The sequence below is a fragment of the Artemia sp. Qi Xiang Cuo genome, chromosome 5 (assembly GCF_049724085.1).
Source record: "Artemia sp. Qi Xiang Cuo chromosome 5, ASM4972408v1, whole genome shotgun sequence".
Taxonomy (NCBI): domain Eukaryota; kingdom Metazoa; phylum Arthropoda; class Branchiopoda; order Anostraca; family Artemiidae; genus Artemia; species Artemia sp. Qi Xiang Cuo.
In genome coordinates, this window is record NC_142798.1 from 81,076,216 (window position 1) to 81,098,932 (window position 22,717).

General features: G+C 35.1%; 3 protein-coding genes across 4 annotated transcripts in view; all 3 read left to right on the forward strand.

The window, feature by feature from the left end:
• Positions 1-1,050: 1,050 nt before the first annotated feature.
• On the forward strand, positions 1,051-2,127 carry LOC148952612 (uncharacterized). Its single transcript, XM_089089236.1, has one exon. It carries the CDS (start codon positions 1,051-1,053, stop codon positions 2,125-2,127), a length of 1,077 nt encoding a protein of 358 aa, XP_088945362.1.
• A 132-nt stretch (positions 2,128-2,259) lies between these two features.
• On the forward strand, positions 2,260-7,453 carry LOC148952613 (uncharacterized). Its single transcript, XM_089089033.1, has 3 exons — positions 2,260-2,390; positions 5,154-5,353; positions 6,914-7,453. Exons 2-3 carry the CDS (start codon positions 5,205-5,207, stop codon positions 7,131-7,133), a joined length of 369 nt encoding a protein of 122 aa, XP_088945159.1. The 5' UTR covers positions 2,260-2,390; positions 5,154-5,204; the 3' UTR covers positions 7,134-7,453.
• An 11,549-nt stretch (positions 7,454-19,002) lies between these two features.
• LOC148952614 (uncharacterized) overlaps positions 19,003-22,717 on the forward strand; it is a 171,054-nt gene continuing 167,339 nt past the window's right edge. The window contains exon 1 of one of the 2 annotated variants that reach the window (XM_089089038.1): positions 19,003-19,076. The gene's annotated coding sequence lies outside the window, so the exon portion shown is untranslated. Of the gene's footprint in view, positions 19,131-22,717 lie in introns of both variants that reach the window. The other variant, XM_089089035.1, reaches the window with a different exon arrangement.

Here is a 22,717-nt window from a genome sequence, read left to right on the forward strand (position 1 = left end):
TTGTTCTTATTTATTTATATTTTTCTTTCGTTTTTGGTTTTTGTTCTCTTTATGTGTTTAGTATGTTTTATTGTAATGTAATTTAAGTTGTTTTTTTTTTTTGGTTTATTTATTTATTTTTTTTTCCTTTTTTAAAGGCTCCCCGATTTGGGGCCGAAAAATTCGGAGGTTTTTTTAATAATTAATTTTTTTTTAGTTCACTGCTTGTTAGAAAATTAAAACCCGTTTTTCGTGTTTAAAAAAATTTTTTTTGTTTTTAAGAAGGGGAGTACCTCAAGGGTCAGCCTTAGGACCTGATTTTTACAATATGGGAGAGTATAATATCCATATTGGAGAAGGAGATTCAAACGCGGGAATTTTCGCTGATGATAATACTTTGTGGGTTAAGGCAAGGACATTGGAAGAGGGAATCAAAGCTATTTCAGAAGTATTAGTGCAAGTTGAAAACTGGGCGACTGATATTGATCTCAAATTTTCAACACATAAAACAAAAGCCATGTTAATAACTCGGAAGAAAATGAAAGTTACCCCAATAATTAGATTTTACGGCCAGCAGATTGAGCTTGTGAGTGAAACAAAGTTCCTGGGTGTGAATATAGAGAAAATTTGAATTGGAAACCACATATTGAAATGACCAAGGCTGCTTGCGTTAAAAGGCTTAATCTGATGAAGATGCTTACAACTTTTAGCTGGGGACAAAAACCCAGTTTTATGATGGAGTTTTATATAAAATATATTAGGTGTAAGATAGAATATGCTTCCGTGATTTATTCCTCAGGCAGTAACACAACCCTAGCAAGGCTGAACTCCGTACAGAATGCAGCTATACGCATTACCTTTGCAGCTAGAAAGACTACCCCTATTGTGTTTTTAATGTCAGAGTCAGGACTTGAAAGCTTGGAAACCAGGAGAAAGGTAAATGTCCTGAAATATATCAAAAAATTGTGGACAGCAGATAGTACAAACCCAGTTAGATCAATAATATTTAAAACATGAAAAATTGTTACAACAAATAAGTTTAAAAAGAAAAACCAGGAAAATATTTTTGAAATGTCTTGTCTTATCAGTGAACAGTTTGGAGTAACACTAAAAATGACAGATATGTTAACAGTTCCAGAAATTGCTTTACCTGATCCTCGGGAGACAATTAAGCTACATTGCAATCTTAAGTTTGAAACGAATGGATACCATGATTCCAGGATAAATTTTAAATTAATGATGGCAGAGGAATACAGGGGATTCCTTGATATATATACAGACGGATCTAAGAAAAGTAACCCAATTTCTGCAGTAGGGGCTGCCTTTGTCATTCCATTGATACAATTGTCAAAGTCATTTAAACTGCATTCAGAGGCAACAATCTTCAAGGCTGAAGTAATAGCCATAAAGGAAGCAATTGTATATGCCAAAGAAAATCTTAGCAACCAAAGAATCATTGTATTGTTGTCTGATTCAAAAAGTACATTGGAGGCACTCGCCAATTTTGATCACAATGAGAAATTTTCAAGAGAAGTTGTATTGTGCCACATGGAAATAGTATCATTTATGTCAACAGCAAACATATGTCTTCAGTGGATCCCAGCCCATGTTCAGATTTTGGGGAATGAGAGTGCCGACACAGCTGCTAAAATGGCATGCGAAACAATAAATGTATTTACTAGTGGTTCAACTCCTAGATCTGCAATGCAATTAGATCAATTGATACAATCAGTAAGAACGTATGATTTTGAGGATAGCAGAAATCAATCCGGGAATTGGTTCGTTACCAGAAAAGTAGTAAGAAAGTTTGAGACGCATGTGTACCAAGGATTAAGTAGGAAAGAGGGAAGATTAGCATTTTGTCTTAGATCAGGCCATGCAGATACACAATTATACAGGGCTAATTTTTATGGAGAGTCAAGTAACTGTAAGTTTTGTGACAAAGAAGAAAGCCTGGTACATCTTCTTATAGATTGTTATAAGTACACTCTCCAAAGACAGCATATCAAGGCCTTTTTTCATGAAAGAAGAAAACAGTTGAGTGTAAATTTGATTTTGGGAGGATTTGCAAATGATACTGACAATATACAAATCATAAAGTTGGTTGTACAGTTTATAACTGCCATTGGGAGAGATAGGACGATGTGATGGGAAGAATAATTATGATTAATTAATGTGACAGAGCAGATTATTGATGATTAACTAACTGAAGTGGGATCCAGATTTATTGAAAGAAGACCCAAGTGACCGAGCAGTCAAGAGGGGTCTTTAATTCGTTCATCATCATCATCAATTCTGACCTTGAAGATTTAGCTGTAGTAGCTGCTCTATTAAGTGCAACTGTTTGTACTAGTATCTGCAGCAGAAGAGCCAGAAAAAGAAGAAGATGGTGGGTTCGTCCAGTACATGCTGTGAGTGCTTAATAATTTACACAGTTGACTAGGTCAACTCAACCTTTTTTTTGGTCTAGGAAGTTCCAGTTTTTCCTAATATCATTAATGCAAATTCTGTACTGATTGCATGCTTTACTAGTTGTGAACTAGTCTATTTGCACTGCTAGGTAAAATTCTAGATGATGAGCTTTTTGCTAGCCTGCCTATTTCAGAAAGTAGCCCAGTGGCTAGGCTAGAGTAACAAAAAAGAACCTACAGTAATGAATTGAAAGCCTAAAACATGTCCTGGGAAAGTATTTACAAGCTATTTCCACATATTCCCTTTTAGAAGATTGTAGCCTATAGACTAGGTAAAGAAGACAGCTCTAGACTAGCCTATTGACATAGCCTAATCTAACCTTCTCATCCCTGGGAAAATCAGAATAATCTCTTTCCTTAATTCTTTTTTTTTAGTTAAATGTTTTGTAACTAGGTTTTGAAAACAATTTTAAGGATTTATTCCTAATTCAAACAGATAAGTAAGCAGCATTAAGCCTATAACTTTTTTCTAAATTTAATATTGCTTACAATTTCCCAATTTTTAAAAATCTTGTAAATGAAGAATTAACAATAAAGTTCTACTTTTGACCATCTTGTAAAGGGGTTAGGTTCAGAAAATGAAACTTTCAGGGATGGGTCTACAGGTTGAAGTATATCCTTAGGAGGTATTTTGATATACCTACCTCTACTCCTTCTCCCTCTTGAGGGTCATGAGCTTTAAAAAATTGTGTTATAAAATTGAAACCTTGCAAAATAGATATTCTGCTTAAAGGAAGTACAACAAAATTGTTTTCAGCTTCACAACTTTTCTCAATCCCAATTTATAAGGTTTTAAAGATTTACAAAAATATTTCCTAAATTTAGAAAATAAAACATCAATATGGCTTCAATTTCTACTCAAAAAACAGAAATTCCATTTTCAGAACTAAAGCCAAAGAAACTGATAACTGAAAATTAAGTTAAAATATTGTTTGGTCAAAATTTCAATAAATATAGACCTGTCATGTAGACAAATTTCAGAACCCTCTTGAGAGAGAAGGAGTGGATATAAGTACTTCAAAACACCTTCCCAGGACATACCTTAGCCTTTAAACTCATCCTTGAAACTTTCATTTTCCTAACCTAACCCCTTTCCAAGATTGCCAAAAGTACCTAAGCAGAATTTTACTGAATTAGCAAAGGGATTAGGCTCTAAACACTTTTCTTAAGCCATGTTTGTGATGTAAATCTTTTCTGAAAGTTTCAATGGTAAAATTCTAGATAAAGGGCTTTTGGCTATCTTAGAATGTGGTTGATTTAGGCAAATAAGATTTTAAGGAATGGATCCAGAGCCTCAATGATATCCTAGGAAGATAGTATGAAGCTACTATCTCTACTTCTCTATTATTTCTAGGGCTTAGAAGATTGCACAGTTGACAGTTGAAAAAAATACTGCTATTTCAGCAGAATTTTAAGCTTTATAAGGTTTTCCCCTAAATTAAAAAAAAAAAAAAAAATAGATTTTCAAATCTGTAGAGGCTGATAATAATTTCCCTTTGACTGATTTGAGCTGTAGATTTACTTCCGAAGGTTTCACTTTTATATTGCAAAATTGTCAAAAGTCACCCAATGGAAGGAGTGGATGTAGGTACTTCAAAATACCTACCCTGGTGTCATTGAGGTTCTGTATCCAGTCCTAAAAGTTTTATTTGCCTAATTCAATCACTTTCCAAGATAGCCAAAATCCTTATCTTGAATTTTACCTAATCTTAGCATTATAAAACTGAAACCTTACAATTAGTTTACAAGAATTTTTTTTCTTTGCAATTGAATATTAAATGATATTTCAATAATAATCATTTGTGCTATTGTTCTCTTTCATATCTGTTGTAAAATAGGTTTTTTAGTTACTATGGCAGAAGTATAAGAAGATACAATTGGGTTCTATTGCAACTCAGCCCTCATTTAACATAATGCTCAGGTAACTCTACTTCTATTTAAGTCAACCCTGATGCAAGTAAAACCCCTGAATTTAACCCAATTCATCTGAGCTTTGATTCAACTCAACACCCATTTACCTCAACTCCCATGCATCTCCTTCTTTAATAAACTCTGCCCCCTGGAAATCATACCATATAATTCTACTCAAACCTCCTTAACTCAAAAATAAAACTAAAAATTTGAATCAACCTACATGGTCAGAAATTTGCCCCAAATGAAATTGTCTACTCATTTGTTAATTTTGCTTCTGCCTTGTTTTGTTTCAGACAGGTATGGGGTTGACTTGAAGGGGGCTAGGTTACATGCACACCATAGAACAGCACCTTGGAAAGTCAAGTTTAATAATTTTCTTGTTAATCCTAAGATTTAAATGGCAAACTTTCATAATTTTTCATGTTTACAACATTGAACAATTTAATAATGGGGTGAGCTTAAAAAATACCTATCCCCAAACAAGAAATTGCTTGCTTTAATGTATATTGTATATTCACTATTGTAAGTTTCATGTGCTTAATATACAACCTTTTGGGTTCTCCAAGAGTTCAAATAAATATGGCAATATAAAAACAGGGGGAGGGCATTGAAATTGTTTGGAACAAGTATATGAGTTGAAACATTTAAAATACATGTTAAAAAAAATTATAAAGTTTAGTTCAATTTTCTGACTATTTTATAAATAAAATAAGGCTTCTCTGATGCTTGATGTAGTCTTATTAGATGCTTGATTAGTCATATTTACAATTTTGGTTGATTGTTTTTCAGTTGAGAGTTATCCATGGGTTCTATGGTGCCCTCACAAAAGAAATAGAGGAGATGGACCCTGAGCTGTTTTTTAAAACCTATCGGATGGATAAAGAGCATGTGAATACTATTGCAACTCTGGTCCAAGCTGATATTGTGAAAGAGGACACAATAATGAGACCTGCGATTCCAGTTAAGGCCCATTTAGCTGTGACACTTAGGTGAGAATTATTCTGTACTTTTGCTTTTAGTATAGATTAGGACCCAACCAGTATAGATTCTTGGGGTCTGATAACATATATTGCTATCATACTGACGCAGTACAATATAATTTGCTGATAAATTCCTCTCTGGAAAAAAAAACCTTACCTGAAGTTTAAAACTCCTATTCTTTGCTCATATTCATACTCACTTGTTTCTTCATTGTCTATACACACCAAAGAACAGCCTCAACAATTCACTGTGGATTCTGACTGCATATATGAATTTTATGGTACGGTATTTGTATTCTGGAGGAGGGAGAATTGTTAGAGGTGGACTCTGTTTTGAACTACATTTTCAATGTTTTGAGGTAAAGAGTATCAAGATTGAATGTGATTCATTCATCCACCTGATTGGTGGTGGGGGGAGTTGGATGACGTGTTTTTAATTTTACCTTATGAAGTTATTTATAAATCAAAGAATAGAGGCTTGATATGATCTTTTTTGTCTTTACTATTAATTCCCTACTAGGAGCCCCATTTGTCATGAGAATTATGCCTTGTATCTGGTGATACAAACAAAGACAAAATAATAAGCAATAATTTTATTTAGATAATCACCCAAAGATAGATAGACAACGGAGTTTCAGTAAACAGTATGACAAAAATGGCTTAAACTCAGTGTTGTTCCTCCAGACTGAATTTATGGTTTATGCATATATGCCTGAGTTGGAAGCATGTTTCTCCTATCCCATTACTGTTAATCATTTTATTCATGTTTTGCACTGTGAAACAATTAATCCAATTTTGTTTGGAAAAACATGCAGGCTTCATAGATATATTTGGCATAAAGGCTAAGAATCTGAAAGGGATGGTTATATTGTTATATTGTTTTTTTTTTAAAGAGGAATTACCTTGAGATTGAAAAAAAAACTGCCAGGATAATGGTTTGATTACCTTAGATATATAGTCTGACTTACCCAGATTTTTTTTTTTTTTTGCCTCACCATAACAAGCTTCAGGCAATGTATTTATCTGTTGAGAAATATACACTCAGTTTTTACCTATTTATTACTACAAACACTTGATTAAGCTACATGATCGACACGGCCACATTTAAATGAGGAAAAAATGGTCTTGATAAATTTCTTTGTGATGTAAGGTAAAATACCTTATTTGGATTTTCTTGACTGTTAAAATATTTTAAATATAACAGTCAATAGAATTTTTCTCAGAGGCTTGGTCATTAAGGTAAATTGAAAGTTTTCTACCCTTTGTACTTTGCATAAATTTAGTCAGTGCAAGGTTTTGATTTAATGCCCAATTTTAGAAAGCATATAAGTGTGATATAAATGGATATGACCTATTGAGTGTAGTTCCTTTCACTTGTTTTCTTAGATGGAGAACAAATTCTAACTTGAATGTTTGTTTATTTCAATCTTGTGGCCCCAGTTTTTTTTGTATTCTCTTTTGCAACTGAATTCATACAGATCAATTTTTATTTAGAAAATATTACAACTATCCCATCTTTGTGGAAGTTCCCTTTTATATATACATATTATATAAATATTTTATTTTCAGGTATCTTGCAAGTGGGAATTCTATGGCAACATTATCATTGTGTTACAGAATGGGACAATCCACAATTTCAGGCATCATAAAAGAAACATGCGAAGCAATTTGGAAAAACCTACAACCTATTTATATGAAGCCACCTTCCAAGGAAGATTTTTATGCAATAGCCAGAGATTTTTCTGAACTTCGGGACTTTCTACATTGCATTGGGGCAATTGATGGATAACACTGTCAAATTCAGTGTCCTTCTAATTCTGGTTCTGATTTTTTCGATTTCCATCAATTTTACAGCATAGTTTTGATGGCTGCTGTAGATGCTCGCTACAAGTTTATTTATATTGACGTAGGCGCTAAAGAAAAGGAAAATGACAGCACTGTCTTTACTAGGTCAAGCTTTGGTACTGCTTTGCGCAATGCCACCCTACCCATCCCTGACCCATCTTTGTTGCAAAACTCAGAGAATGTTTTCCCATTTGTTTTTGTTGGGGATGAAGCTTTTCCTCTTCAAAAAAAACTTAATACAGCCATATCCAAAGTATTGCAGCCTCACCCAAGAACAAAAGATATTTAATTACTTTCTGTCATAGGCTAGAAGGGTGATAGACAATTCTTTTCGGATAATGTCCATGATAATTAGAATCCTCAAAAGTAGTGTCAATTGCAAGCTGGAAACAATGGATCTTATAGTGAAAACCACTTGCATAACTTTCTTTTAGGATCTGATTTGTCAAGACATAACTTCACCACCCTTGTTGACCGAGAAGTAAATGGGCAAATTATTCCAGGCTCTTGGTGCAACAGCTCTAGCCTAGAGTCAGCCAGAAATTTATCCAGTGATTTCTCATCTAAAAATGCTATCCTAGTAAGAAATACCTTTAAGGAATATTTTACTGGTCCTGGATTTATTCCATGGCAGGATCAGTCTGGGCATAATGGGATATATTAGATTCAGTCAGTTAAATTATTTTTTTTCTCTTTCCAGTTTGCAATTGAGGTTATTTCTATAAAACATGTAGGTTAAATCAAAGTTATTAACATGGTATTGTTTTGGGATTTGGGTAAATACTTGAATAGCATATTAGTACAATTTAGTTTTTAATGATTAGCAATCTTCAAAGAGAATAGTGGTAGATAATCTTGAGGAATAGAACAAAAATACTAGATGAAAATTGTCTTTCTAGAACTCAAACTATTTTGAAGAGAAAACCCATTTTATTTATTTAATTTTTTTATTTTTTTCATGGGTTCCTTGTGGCAATTTTGCATTTATCTTAAAAACTAATCTTTTTGTTATTATTTCTCAAATATATTTAAGAAGTTATTGAAATATAATGTTTTGTTCAACCCCAACACCCCAATCAGATTCAAAGCCTGTTTTGGCTTCATTTTGAAATTGAAGCTATTTGCCACTGAATTTGTAATGTTTCTTAAGCAAGACACTTTTTTTTTCCTTTTTGTTTTTATTTACTTGCTTAACCCAAGACACTTCCTAAACCCCATAAAGTACAAACCTCAAGATGTTTTTTTTTTAAGCCCCTATTTTTTTTCCAGTACTAAAACATGCACAGAAAGGTATCAAAATTACAATATTTATTTTTAAAATTCGGCAAGAAAGAAAAAATTATCCAAATATTTTTTAAAAAATAGCCATTCTATCTGTGCGAGTAATCTCCTTTTCTTTAGTGTCTACTTTATTCTTGTCTTCCATAGTTTTTGGTACTATTTTAATTTGTATTTTGGTAACATGACACATATACTGGACTTGGCAGGATTTTTTCTCCTATTAATGTTATTTAATTTTTGTCTTGCATAGTTTTTGGTTTGCTTTAATGATTATTTGTTCATTTGGGGTCTAATTTTTTGGGGTCTCCAATTACCTTCAAATGGATCACAGAATTTATAGACAATTTGAATTACCTTTATTCAATCCCCTATACCTTAGTTCTTCCTTAGGATGGATGATAGACTATCTATCAACCATTGTTGTATGTTTCTTAAAAAGGTATGCTAGCTTTGCATCTCACAGGGGCAATCTGTCTTGGCTTTACTCTAATTAGCCATGGCTTTTCAGTTTTTCATCACTTCCATCAAGTTTTTCATCACTTCCATCAAGTTGATTTTAATTCAGTTTTTTTCTTCTTCTTGTCCTTTGTTTTTTATGTTTTATTTTGGTTACTTTAATGAATTTTAATTACTAAATGTACTTGTTTTTGGCATCACTGGCCTTTACTTTCTACAAACATGTGTACTGATTATACTACAATATCAAAAAAAATAAAAAAGTTATCTATCTTATCTATGTATCTTAAGCGCCAAAACCAACAATAAGGTTACCTACAATACTTGATTTATTAGGACCTAGACTTGATCAAATCCAACCACATCCAATTGAGGAAGCCATATTCGAATCAATTAACTAAAATTTTTGTAGAAGTAACTTACGACATATAACGCTTATAATTTAGTTTTGATAAGCATAATAGTTTATTTTAAAAAAAGCAAAAAAGCACAATTACTCAAGCTTATCAAGCTCTTGTTCAAAAACCTCCAGAATAGCTTTCTGAATACGGATTTGGCTATTCAAGGGAAGGCCATCCAAGTTTTTTGCAAGCATGCAACAAAAACCATCGTTTCTTGACCCTTCCCACTTGTCTTTTTTGTTGATTCTAGTTTCAAGTAATTGCTTGACAATAGACATGGTATGTTGTACATCTACTGTCTGTTGTAATTCTTCTGTTGCAGTGGGGAGTCTTTTTCTTTTATTGTGAGAGTTGGAGGTGGAAGTAGTTGAAGAGTTTGAAGTGAAGGTTTTTGGGAGGTTAAAGCGTTATTGGGAGTGTTGGAGATAGAAGTAGGTGAAGACGTTGGAGTAGATTCTAGGTGAACAAAATTGGTGGGAATAGGAGAATAAATTGGGGTTGGTGAAGGATTTGACACACTTGGGATTTGCGGTTGGGATTTGAGATTATGAAGGCGGATGTGGGGGAGGGGGAAAGATTTCACATGAGGAGTTCGAATTTGATATTTGGCGGATTGGGGGATGGGGGAAGATTTCACATGAGGAGTTTGAGTTTTATATTTGGAGGATTGGGGGATGGGGAAAGATTTCACATGATGAGTTTGATATTTGGAGGATGGGGAAAGATTTCACATGAGGAGTTTGAGTTTGATATTTGGAGGATTGAGGAATATCTGAGTAGAGGTTTGATGTTGAGCTTTCATCACTTGAAGTTGTAATGGGCAGGTCTGTGAGTCCATCATCTCCAGAGAGCTGAATAATGACTGTCTCTTCAGTATGTGCCAGATTCCCTGATGTCCTGCAAGACAAAGTAAGTTGAAAATATTTCCATTTACACTACAAAGCACATATATTTTTATTTGTAGCTATCTTTGAAAACCAGAAAATTAACCAGTCTAATTTTGTTCACAGAAAGAAAACAGAACAGAAGAAAGATACAAATGGTTGGTAGTTTTGTCAAGGATTACTATTCCTTAATAGCCTTGCAATCTGCATTAATTGAATCCAATTTCCATAATCTTAAATGCAGAGCTTTGGCCACCATTTATTAAATATTTTATACTAAAAAATTGTCACTGGCAAATCTTTTGAAACAATGGAACAATCTATTTTAACGCTATTTCCTTCTGAACTTTCTTTTAACGCTTGGTCAGGGGCGAATCCAGGATTTTTTTTTGTGTCGAGGGGGGTGGGGCAAAATAGGTTGATCCAATAAAAAAAATTAGGGGGGGGGGGGGTAAAATAGGTTGATCCAAAAAAGTTGCATTAGGAGCAAGTTTAATTAATGTAAACTTGAGTTAATTAAGTAAATTACACTACTTTAGACTACGCTGGGGGCCCCCCCCCCCCCGATCTGCCACTGAGCGGGGGGGAGTTTTAATGCCTATACATTCTTTCTCATAAAAAGGCACTGGAAAATTTTGAACCTTAAGTTTATTTATGAAAGCATAAATATATGTATTTCTAAAAGACTATTAGAGGCTCTAACGTATCTAAATTTGATAATTATGTCGAGTAGAGCATGAATGACAAAAGACAACAGTTAAAAACTAATTAATAAAGAAGTATAAATAAATAGAAAAAAAAACACAAACAAAGAAAGAGGGGGGATTTTGTATTTCAATTAGTCCATTGAAAAAAATAAAAACTTACAGGGACAAGGTGCCTCACAAAGCGGTAAAATTTAAAGGAAAATGTCTAAAGCAACATACAAACAATTGAAAATAGAGAAAGGAGCCCTGTTTAGTTTAGGACATATATCAGGCACCATGAAAAAAGGCAATCTATTTTGAAACCTCTCAGTAAAAGCATTGATTAGTGATTATGTTAGTATGGGTAAGGTGGCTATGCAGGGGAACAGTATCTGGGGTCATGAAATTCATTGAAAATATCCTCAATATGCATATTGAAATGATGGACTAAACAAAACGCAAGCAAATACTATCCCTTTATTTTTTGGTGGATTTATGATTAGGACTGGAGTAATGAATTACCCATCTTTTTTAACTTTTCTATTTTATATTATTTTAGTTAAGTCTTCTCCACCACATGGAAAAGCTCTTCTTTTAGGGTGAATTATTTATTTTGTTCAATAATAAATTTAAGTAAACCATTCAATGACATAGATATAAAGGAATACTTTGAAAGTTAACGAAAATTTTTCTTTTTAGATACATATAAACACTTACTGTGTATTAACAATAAATGAAAACCGTAAGTCTTACCATCGGGGATTATGATGCTTCAAGAGAAATTGCATTGACTTAAAGTGATGCCACTTTGAAAATCCCCAATTTTCACCACCATCCAATACCATATTACACATAATTTACATAAGTTGGGCTCAAAACCCCAAGGCCAGAACATAATTTGCACTTTACTGAAAAAAATACGATTGAATGTGCATTGTCAGTTTAATATACATTTACTGATATTTAGTAATCACAATCTTAATATTATTTGATTTATTAAAGTTACAAAAGTAAAAACGTTTATATTTTTTCAGTAAAGTGCAAATTATGTTCTGGCCTTGGGAAGGCATTTGAAATTTAGGGTAAATTAGATCTTGCAGGGATGAGTGCAAAAAAAAAAAAACTGGAAATTCAGAGACAATCTTACCAGATAGTGTGAATTTTGCTTTGCAGAATACTAGAACTCAAAAGTCGTAGGATTCAGTCTTCATTGGCAGATTTCGGCACCATATTTTGAAATCTGAAGCAGTGAACCATTTTTGACTGATTAAATGCGCTTTTGTGGTCGAAATTTTCTGTTCTCAGTCTATGGCTTGACAAGAAAGATATTTTCCTTAGTTCTATGGTATATCAGAGAATTAAATAAAAAAGAGAATTAAAGAAGAGCTAAAAAAAAAAAAAATAACTTGCCAATATCTAAGGTAGGATTTTGCATTACTTTCTGGCTAATATGCTAGAATTATTCCCTATCAACAATAAAAATTGTGATGAAAGAACTAAAAAAAGAAAGAGGTACTCAGTATACTGGTCTTGCAATATAGGTACTACTATTACTACTAACAACTCACCGCAGCACCAAGCCACCTGAGGCCAACACAGCTACGCACGCTCCTCCATCCCAATTTATTCAAAGCTTCCTCTTTTACACCCGCCCACGAAGTTCCCATTTCCTTTAAATCTTTCTTTATGACGTCCTCCCACCATAGACGAGGACGATCTGCTTTCCGTTTAGCCCTAGACGGTTGGCCGAAGGGAACAATCTTCGGCAATCTGTCATCATTCATCCGCACAACGTGCCCTAGCCAACTCAGCCTTTCTTTCATTATAGCCCTAGAGAGCGGTATTGAACCACATTTTTCGTATAGCCTATTATTTGAAATACGGTTAGTCAGCCGAGTACCCAGAACAAACCTTAAGCAATTTCTCTAGAAAACATCTAGCAAATCTTCATCCGATTTTCGGAGCGTCCATGCTTCAGAGCCATATTTGACCACTGTCATCACTGTAGCTTCTAGTATTCTTATCCTGGTTTGCAGACTTATTTTCCTATTCTTCCAAACTTTTTTAACTGTGAAAATTCACCCCGAGCCTTGGCTATTCTATATATTAACATCTTCACTGCTCCCGCCAACTTTACTAATAATACTACCAAGGTAAGTGAAGCTTCCCACCTGATCAATCTTTTCATTACCCAACTTCACCTTTTCATCTTCACTTATTCCTAGCCTTAGTGACTTAGTCTTCTTAACATTAATTTTCAAACCTATTCTATCACCCTGAACTCGCAAAACCTCTAAAACTCCATTCATTTTGCTGAACCTTTTATCTAGGATGCTTAAATCATCAGCATAATCTAAGTCCAGGAAACTTCTCCCTCCCAATGTAATTGCGTGCTCTCCCATTTCCTTTCCCATGCTCCTTAAGACAAAGTCTATCAAAATAATCCAAATAAAGGGGGATAGAACACAACCCTGCTTAACTCCTGATTTAATACAAAACCAGCTGCTAACCTCATTTCCTACTTTAACCTACAGCAGTATTATTCTCGTACATAACACTATTCACTTTAATGTATTTGTCTGGTATATCATACAAGGACAAATTCTTTACTAAAGTAAACACTAGACTTTAAAATTCTGAGTTTAGTCATTGTTATTGTGAAGGCAAAATGCGCCCACTTTGCGCCGATTTTTTTGACATGCGCAAAATCGGGGCAATGTGCCAATTTGAAAAATTCAATGCGCAATCAACTCCATAAAGCGCCCAAATGCGCACCACCTGGCAACTATAATCGTTTGTCCACTGATGCTGAAATTGGTTCCTAAAATCAGCTACGTGTGCCTAGCCCTTCAGCGCCGAAAACTTGAAAGTTTTTCAAGCTCAAATCGACTCCGATTTCTTTTACAGTCGGCGCTGATTTGGAAATCAGTTCTCGAAATCAGCTACATGTGCCCAACCCTTTATGGAAACTGTTCAAAACAACCAAAACAACCAGATTCTAACGGAACCAGATTATTTCACGCCATTGGGTTTTCTAGGAAGAAATAGAATACACTTCATTAATTACTGAGGTTAGCTCAACTTAGGAATTTACCTTAAAATTACTCCCACTACCCCCTTTGAAATAAAAATGATCACTGCAATAAGAGTTGCAATTTTTAAATTGCTAAAATCAATGTTCTCTCTTAACATTAACCGTGATGGATCTTTGCTAATAGCTGCAGAAGATCAGAAATCAGCAGATACAATAATTAACCTAAAATCCCTTCTGAATACCCCAATTATTGCATCTAATTGGAAACCAAAACAATCACCAACAAAAATTGTAGTTTATAATGTTCCCCCAGAGATATCTACTCAGGAGTTAAAAGAAGGCCTCTCAGATAGGGCTGGAAACACAATCCCAGTTGAGGATGTTACCCAACTTGGAAAAACTAACACTAATGGCCTAAAAACTAGTAGATCCTTCTTATTCACACTGAAGGATAAAATTGATATCCCAGAAAAATTATTCCTATTTGGGCAAATCAAACCACACAAGGAATACAAACCTAAACCTATTCAGTGTCAGAAGTGTTTCAAATTGGGACACACGACAAACAAATGCAATAAAATTCTCCAAGAGTGTAGTAATTGTAAATCTTTCCATCCTAAAGAGCTGACAACTTGCACCAAAACTCAGCCTACATGCATCAATTGCAAAGGCCCACACGAATCTAGAAATAAATCATTATGCCCTGCATACAAAAAAAAGAGCTCTAACATTCCAAATATCAACAGAGAAGGCCATCCCATACCCCTTTGCAGCAATGGAAGCAAATGCTGCCCAACAATACCAAATAAAGCCTGTAATGAAACCAACAAAAACCCCCAAGTCAAATGCCCCCAATGCATCAAGCACCCCTTATAACAAACCATCTTCTAAGCCCCCTAGCTCAAATCCCTATCAGAAGGAATCAACAAGTCAACAAGCCTCCTTGTCCGGTGAAATGAGGTCAGCCTGGCCCCCCCTCCCAAGAAGAAACAAACCAGAAATACTACCAGGAATCAATCCCTTAACCAACACACAGGATGCACAACCAAAAATGCAATCCCCAAATATATGCTTATTCATTCTAAACTGTAATGCTGTTCAGGCCATGAACATACATCAACTACAGAAAACAAAAATTATTGCAGAATTGGCAAAAATCTACATCCCAGATGATATGCTCATTCAAGCAAAAAAAGATCTTGCTTTACTTTTAACAAAGCTGAACATTGATACACAGTCATATGAAGAATAAATCAACAACACAGCATATATCAATACTCCAATGGAATGTAAGATCACTCACAGAAAATAAGCTAAATGAACTATTATCATTTATGAATAATAATTCCATTAATATTGCTTGCTTCCAGGAAACTCATTTATCCCAAAATCAACAAATTAAGTCTCTGGGATATACTATCCTGGGAAAGGATAGATCTTCAGAGAGAAAAGGAAGTAGGGTAGCTTTATTAGTTAATAATAATATAAAATTTTGTGGCATTAATTTTTCAGATTTTGCAAATAATGTTGATTTTATTGGTATCAGTGTTTGGCTGAATAATTTAAAAACCTACATAATAAGCTTTTATAACCCTAATGGCCAAACTACAGATGCCAAGGATTTCTTTAATTATATAAATAATTCTAATATGTTAAAAAATATCATTATTTGTGGTGATTTCAATGCCCACAGCCTTTTGTGGGGGAATAAACCAGCAAATAAAGCTGGTAAATTCATTGAGCATATGACTTTAAATAATAATGAATTAGCTGTTGCTACCCCTCCAAACCTGAACACATATTTCAACCCCAAAAGTGTCAGATTCTCCACAATTGACCTACAAATTGTGTCATTAAATTTTTTGAACAAAATTTACATAAATAAAATTGATAGTCTATGTACTGACCACTTTGCTATAGTTTGCTCTCTAAATGAACCTGCTGAAACTTTATCTCATACATCCAAATATATCAACACTAAAGCAGATTGGTCTATGTTCCAAAATAAGCTAAATGATGAAATTACAAGTTTCACCCAAAGTTCATGCATTTCTAACACAACAGTTGACACACATGCTGAAGCCTTGACATCTTTACTAATAAATACAGCTAACCATGCTATCCCCAAGACAACACCTAAGAAAACATTCCCTAAACAAATTCCTAAAGCATGGTGGACAAATGAGTGCCTAAATAAATGGAGGATAAAAAAGGCAGCTAGGACAGAATTCATAAGAAAACTATCACCTACTACATATTTAAAAAAATTACAAGCAGAATCTAATCTAAAAAGGACTATAATAGATGCTAAATATAAATACTGGAATAATTTTGCAAATAATCTCTCCAGAGAAACTCATGAGCCAATTATACATAAATTCATAAGCCACATCTGTGGGAAAAAGACTTCCCCCAACCCACTCCTGTATGAGCTCTTACATAATAATACCCATTATGACAATGATAATGGAAAAGCTAACCTATTTGCAACTCTCTTTGTTAATAAGCTAACATCAAATAATCAAAGCAAACTGTCCACAATTCCCATGAACCCAAGTTACCAACCACGCCCAGGATCCGAGTACATAACCAATCCATTTTCAATCCAGGAATTGAATAATGCAATACATCAGATTAGGACCAAAACTAGCAGCAGCTATGACAATATATACCCTACATGGATAAAGAATCTCACACCTTCATAAAAACAAGAACTGCTAAATTGTTATAATCACGCTTGGGCATCTTCTAGGTTCCCCAATATATAGAAATGTTCGTCCCTCCTACCAATCCTAAAGAAAAATAAACCAAAAGATAACCCTGAGTCTTATAGGCCCATAATGATTACACCTGTGATGGGGAAAATTATGGAGAAAATGATTTATCACAGACTCCTCTGGTTTCGTGAAAAAAATAATATGATCCCACACACTCAAACTGGATTCAGGAAATACCACTCCTCAACAGATGCTTTCATTTTGCTAACAAACGCAATAAATGAATATTTCTCAAAAAATAAACTCCTAGGGGCAGCTTTCCTATATTTTGAAGGGGCAAATGACAATGTGAACCACCAAATCCTTTTAAATAAACTTGCAAACCTTGGAGCACCCCCTAAGCAAGTATCTTTTATTAAATCATTTATAGAAGTGTGAAGTTTCATTGTTTGTGTTGGTTCAGCCTATTCATCCCAAAAGACAATATCCAAAGGCCTACCTCAGGGAGCAGTCCTCAGTTGCCTCCTATTTGCCCTATATCTCTGGGACATGAACCTACCCCACACAAATCTACAATATGCTGATGATCTGGTGCTATGGTCATCTGGCAACACCTTTCAGATAGCACAGTCAAATCTGCACAAGTCACTTTTCGAGTTTGAAAAATTCTCTCAACATTCAGATTTACCCATTGCACCCACCAAGTCAAAAATAATCCAATTTCACCGGAAGCGAAACCATGTTAATGCAAAACTAACTCTAAATAAAACAACTATTCCAGAAGATAATAATATTAATTACCTAGGTCTCATGCTTGACCTCCACATTTCAAACACAATAAAAAAAGGCTATAGAAAAGCAAATATACTAAAAAGACTTCTTTCCACACCCTGGGGTTGTAAGGAGAAAACCTTACTCCAGTTTTATAAATCACATATAAGACCCCATATTGACTATGGGCTCATCGTCTATGGTGCATGTGCAAAGACCCAGATGCAAAAAAATGAAACAACCCAAAATGATATAATACGTCTCATATTTGGTCTTAGGAAACCCACAAGCACCAAGTTTCTGCTTATAGAGAGTGGATTAACAACAATAAGGGAGAGATGTAGCTTTCTCTTGATAAAACATCTTACAAAAATTGAATCAAATAGCTCACACACATTACATAATTGGTTAAGAAATCCAGCCATGTACAGAGGTATTGCAGATGAGTATACCAATATTCAAAAGAAGTTCCCTGTACCAGCAAAGTCTATTGCACCTACTTTCCCCCAATCCCCTCCTCGAAATTGGTCATTTCCCATAATAAATACTGAATTTTCAAAATGGAATAAAGATTTAACCCCCATTGCTTTTGTTCAGAATAAATTTGCAGAACTTAATACAATTACCTATAAAAATCACTTCCAAATATTTGTTGATGGGTCAAAAATGAATGAAAAGGTTTCAAGTGGTATTTTCTTTCCTCACCTGAAAATTGCAATGGGCGAGAGATTATTTAATAATTTATGTATAATGTCTGCTGAGTTAAATGCCATAATCATGGCATTAGAACAACTTAAGCAAAACCAATCTTTAATTGATAATCCGAATAATATTATCATCTATTCTGACTCTTTATCAAGCCTTGAGTTGCTGGCCTCAGCTCCTCAATATAAGTTGGACATTGACACTTATCATTGTCTCAGTATTATTGATAATCTTGCTTCAAGTGGCATAAAAACTTACTTTCAGTACATTCCTAGCCACTCTGGCATAAGTGGTAATCATCAGGTTGTTGAAATAGCAAAAAATGCTATAAATATTGACCAGCCAAGTGGGAGATCAATCCCAATTAGAGATATTTACCGATGGAGGCTATCAGATATTAATTTTAATAAGATTAATCCTATCCTTTCCCCCTTTCCCAATAAGTATCTTTCTAAAATTTATCATAGAATTCGTTCTGGAACAAATGGACTAAATTTCCTTGCATTCTCATATAAGCTTTCTAATTCAAGTGGTTCAATTCCCCTGTCCCCTCTTTGCAGGCATTGTAATATGAATAATGAAACAATTGACCATTGCCTATTTGAATGTAATATGCTGACGTCTGCACAACATAACTTGCTTTCTAAACTGTTAAAATGCTTCAAACACCACAAAATCCCACTATCAGCCAAGAGCCTAGCCAACTATTCCTGCACACAGAGCATAGAAATCAACATCTATCATCTTGTATTTGAACTCCTAGAGTCGAAAGATCTGCTGAAAGATATCTGAATATATCTAATAAATATGAGGCAATCAAGCCAGTAGCTCTGTAGCCCACAGAGTGAAGCAAAAGGAAAAGGGCTAAATAGTTTTACTGAAAAGCCCGCCTGCTGTTAAATAGAAGAGGAAGAAGAAGGAAGAAATAGAATACACTTCATTAATTACTGAGGTTTAGCTTAAAAATTCTGTAAAATTCAAACAAGGGCCTAACATATTAGATAAGGTATTGTTTTACACATCAAATTTACTGCCATTACTGCGACATTTATTTTATTTAATTGGCCAAGGACAGACATCCACCATATGGCTAATATGGGAGTAAAGTTCATTTGTGATGTAATTGGATGTTATATTTAGATCAAGGATGTAATTCTAGGTATATATTTGCACACTAGGGGAGTGGAGGTATATATTCTGCAAAAATATAGGTTCTAAGAAATTCATGAATTTCTTAGAAAAAAGATGAAGATAAAGGCTCTACCCCTGCAAAATGTGTCAACTAAGATTATTCTGCATATCATTGAGTACTAATTGTTTTCTTAATATGTTTCCTCATGCCCAGCTTGACTCCTTGGCTTAAAATACTGGTTGACTAATTTAAAGATTTGTATATAGGCTATATACACTGTCAAATTAGTCATCTGGTGGTATCCCACCAAGGACCATACAGCCATTTAAGGGAAGGAGAGTAACTATAGGCTAGAGTCACTTTGCAGTTTAATGTCTCTGCAATCTTGGAATTGGTTTGGTTAGTTAGATAGGTACATTTGATGTGATTGACCACATTTGAAAGAAATTTTGATAAATTATAAGTAGCCTTGGTTATTACCATTAGATTCCTTATTTTAAGACATCCACCACATGGCTAATATGGGAGTAAAGTTCATTTGTGATGCAAATGAATGTTTTATTTAGATGGAGGATGCAATTCTAGGTATATATTTACACATTAGGGGGGTGGGGGTATTTATTCTGTGAATATATAGGCTCTAATAAATTCATGAATTTCTTAGAAAACTGGAAAACAAGGAAAAAAGTGAAGATAAAGGTTCTCCCCCTACAAAATGTGTTAGCCTAACTAGGCTATGATTATTCTATATAGGCCTATTAGGAAGCAAGAATTGTTTTCTTAATATGTTTCCTTTTCTCCAGCTAGGCTCCTAGGCTTATAATACTGGTTGGCCAGTTGGCTAATATAAAAAGATTTGTTTATACATAAACTGTCAAGTTAGCTATCTGGTGGTATCCCCTTATTTTTATGCTCTTTCATAATTACTTTTCTGACTGTACATCCTAGCCTACCCTCTCTTCTTTGATATCACCAAATTTAAAAGAAAACACTAAAATAATGAAACTACCATTTTATAATATGTAGCATGGTAAATTTGAAGAATGGGTTAGGCTACTGCCTCTTTGGAAAGAGACTTGCTGGGAACAAAAAAGAGATGTTTTATATTGCTGATTTTAGGCTTTTTTTTATGATTGAAGTTGCATTTTAACAGTCCATACCCTTCCCCTTACATAAAAAACTCACAGCCCCTTCCCCTAGGCTATATAAAAAAACAGCCCCTAGGCTATTAACATAAGATAAAAATGGCACTAGCCAATACCATACCTTATTTTATGCTCCTTTTCAACATAATAGTTGTTATTTGGATCACCATGCTCTATGAATAGTCACAAATACAACTTTAATAAAAAAAAACAACATAAATTGGCAATCTAATGATGTCTTACCTTTTTCTTCTAGCATGCCTCCTTCTGGAGATCTTCTATTCTGCAGCTTTACTACAGCATGTTGCCATTAATCAGGTTTTCATATTTTGTTCCTTTTTAAATTACTATTGATATTAAGTCAGAATATGAGCCAAGTGTAGAAAAAATTTTGATATCTATTAACCTACCTGGGGGTCCCATTATACTTGGTTGTTTTTACAGAAGTCCCACCTCAACGAGTCTGGAGAACTCACTCTCGGCTATATGCCGGTCTATTGATGGTGCTGCTCGAAAGTGTAAGAATCTAGTCATAGTCGGCGACTTTAACTTACCTATGATTGAGTGGACTGAGGGGTACGGCCACACGAGTAACGCAGTTACGCGGTCTTTTCTTGACTGCTTAGAAGCACACTCACTGTTCCAGGCAGTGACATTCCCGACCAGATATTGAGAGGGACAGAATCCTTCACTCCTTGATCTCGTTCTGGTAAATGATCCTGAGTCACTCATTGATATAGAATCGCAACCCCCATTTGGAAATAGTGATCACATAGCTATAAAATGCCGATTTCGATTGTACCCACAGACATCGAATCTAACCAGACATGTGTATACAAACTACAATCAAATCAGGCGTGAACTCTGTCAGTGCGATTGGTCATTTGTCGAAACGATGGAGGTAGAGGACACGTGGGAGAAAATGAAAAATATGTTGTTAGACGCCGTCAGTAGAAATACAACTACCACGTGGAGACGAAAACCGAAAACTCTTCCCTTTATGACCAGAGAAATGAAAGCTGCAAGGAACAAGAAGAAGAAACTGTCGAAGCTCATAAATCAGGACCCCCACAGAACGGACTACCTGGTAAAGTTCAAAGCCGCAAGGAACAAAGTTCAAGCCCTGTCCAGAGAACTGATAGATAAATACGAGGAGGCCATCGCAGCAACCTCAAAAACCAATCCCAAGAAGTTCTGGAAATATGCCTCAGCACATAAGCCTGGTAGACACACGGTTTCGGAGCTGGTTTGTAATGGAGCCCAGTCAAATGACCCCCAAGAAATTGCTGATGCCTTGAACCTCCAATTTACATCAGTTTTCACACCCGCAGACAAAGCCCCCCTGCCAACCCCACCATGCTACAAAATCACCACTCAAATGTCACCAATAAGAGTAGATCAGGCTGAGCTCGAATCTTGGCTTAAAAAGCTTAATCCAAATAAGTCTGTTGGGCCAGATGGCATACATCCACGACTCTTAAAGGAAGCTCATTCCCAACTAGCAATGCCCCTCTCAAGACTCTTCCAGAAATCTATTGACACTAAAGTCATACCAATGGACTGGAATGTAGCCCATATCTCGCCAATACATAAAGCAGGAGATAAGAGCAAAGCTTGCAGTTATCGGCCAATCAGTATTACATCTGCTGTTGGGAAAATCCTAGAAGGTATTGTCAACACTGCCGTTCTTAGACATTTGATCACAAATAATCTTCTATCAAAACAACAGCATGGTTTCCGACCAGGCAGATCAGTCAAAACCAATCTGATTGACTTGTATAATTACATAACTGAGCTCCTCGACCAAGGTCTCCCAGTGGATATGGTCTTGCTAGACTTTGCTAAAGCCTTCGATAAAGTCTGCCATCAAAGGCTTCATTTGAAACTGAAGGCAATTGGAATTCAAGAGGGAGTGGTGGACTGGATCACGTCTTTCCTAAAGGGAAGAAAGCAGCAGGTCAGAGTTTTTGGTGAAGGTGGCAGAGCTTACTACTCCAAAATAGCTGAGGTCTTAAGCGGTGTTCCTCAAGGAACAGTTTTGGAACCTACACTCTTCAATGTATATATTAATGACGCTCCAAGAACCGTTACAAGCAAGCTTAGCCTGTACGCCGACAACTTAAAGCTCATTGGTCCTGCTGGAACTCAGAAAGGTGTTACCTCAATAAAGTCAGATCTTGACAGCTTTGGCAAATGGGCCAAGATATTGAGGCTCGAGTTTAATGTTAAAAAGTGCAAGGTTCTCCATTTTGGAAGAAATAACCAATGATGGCAATACTTGATGTCAGCAAATGCCGGTTCGAGACAGCCACTCTC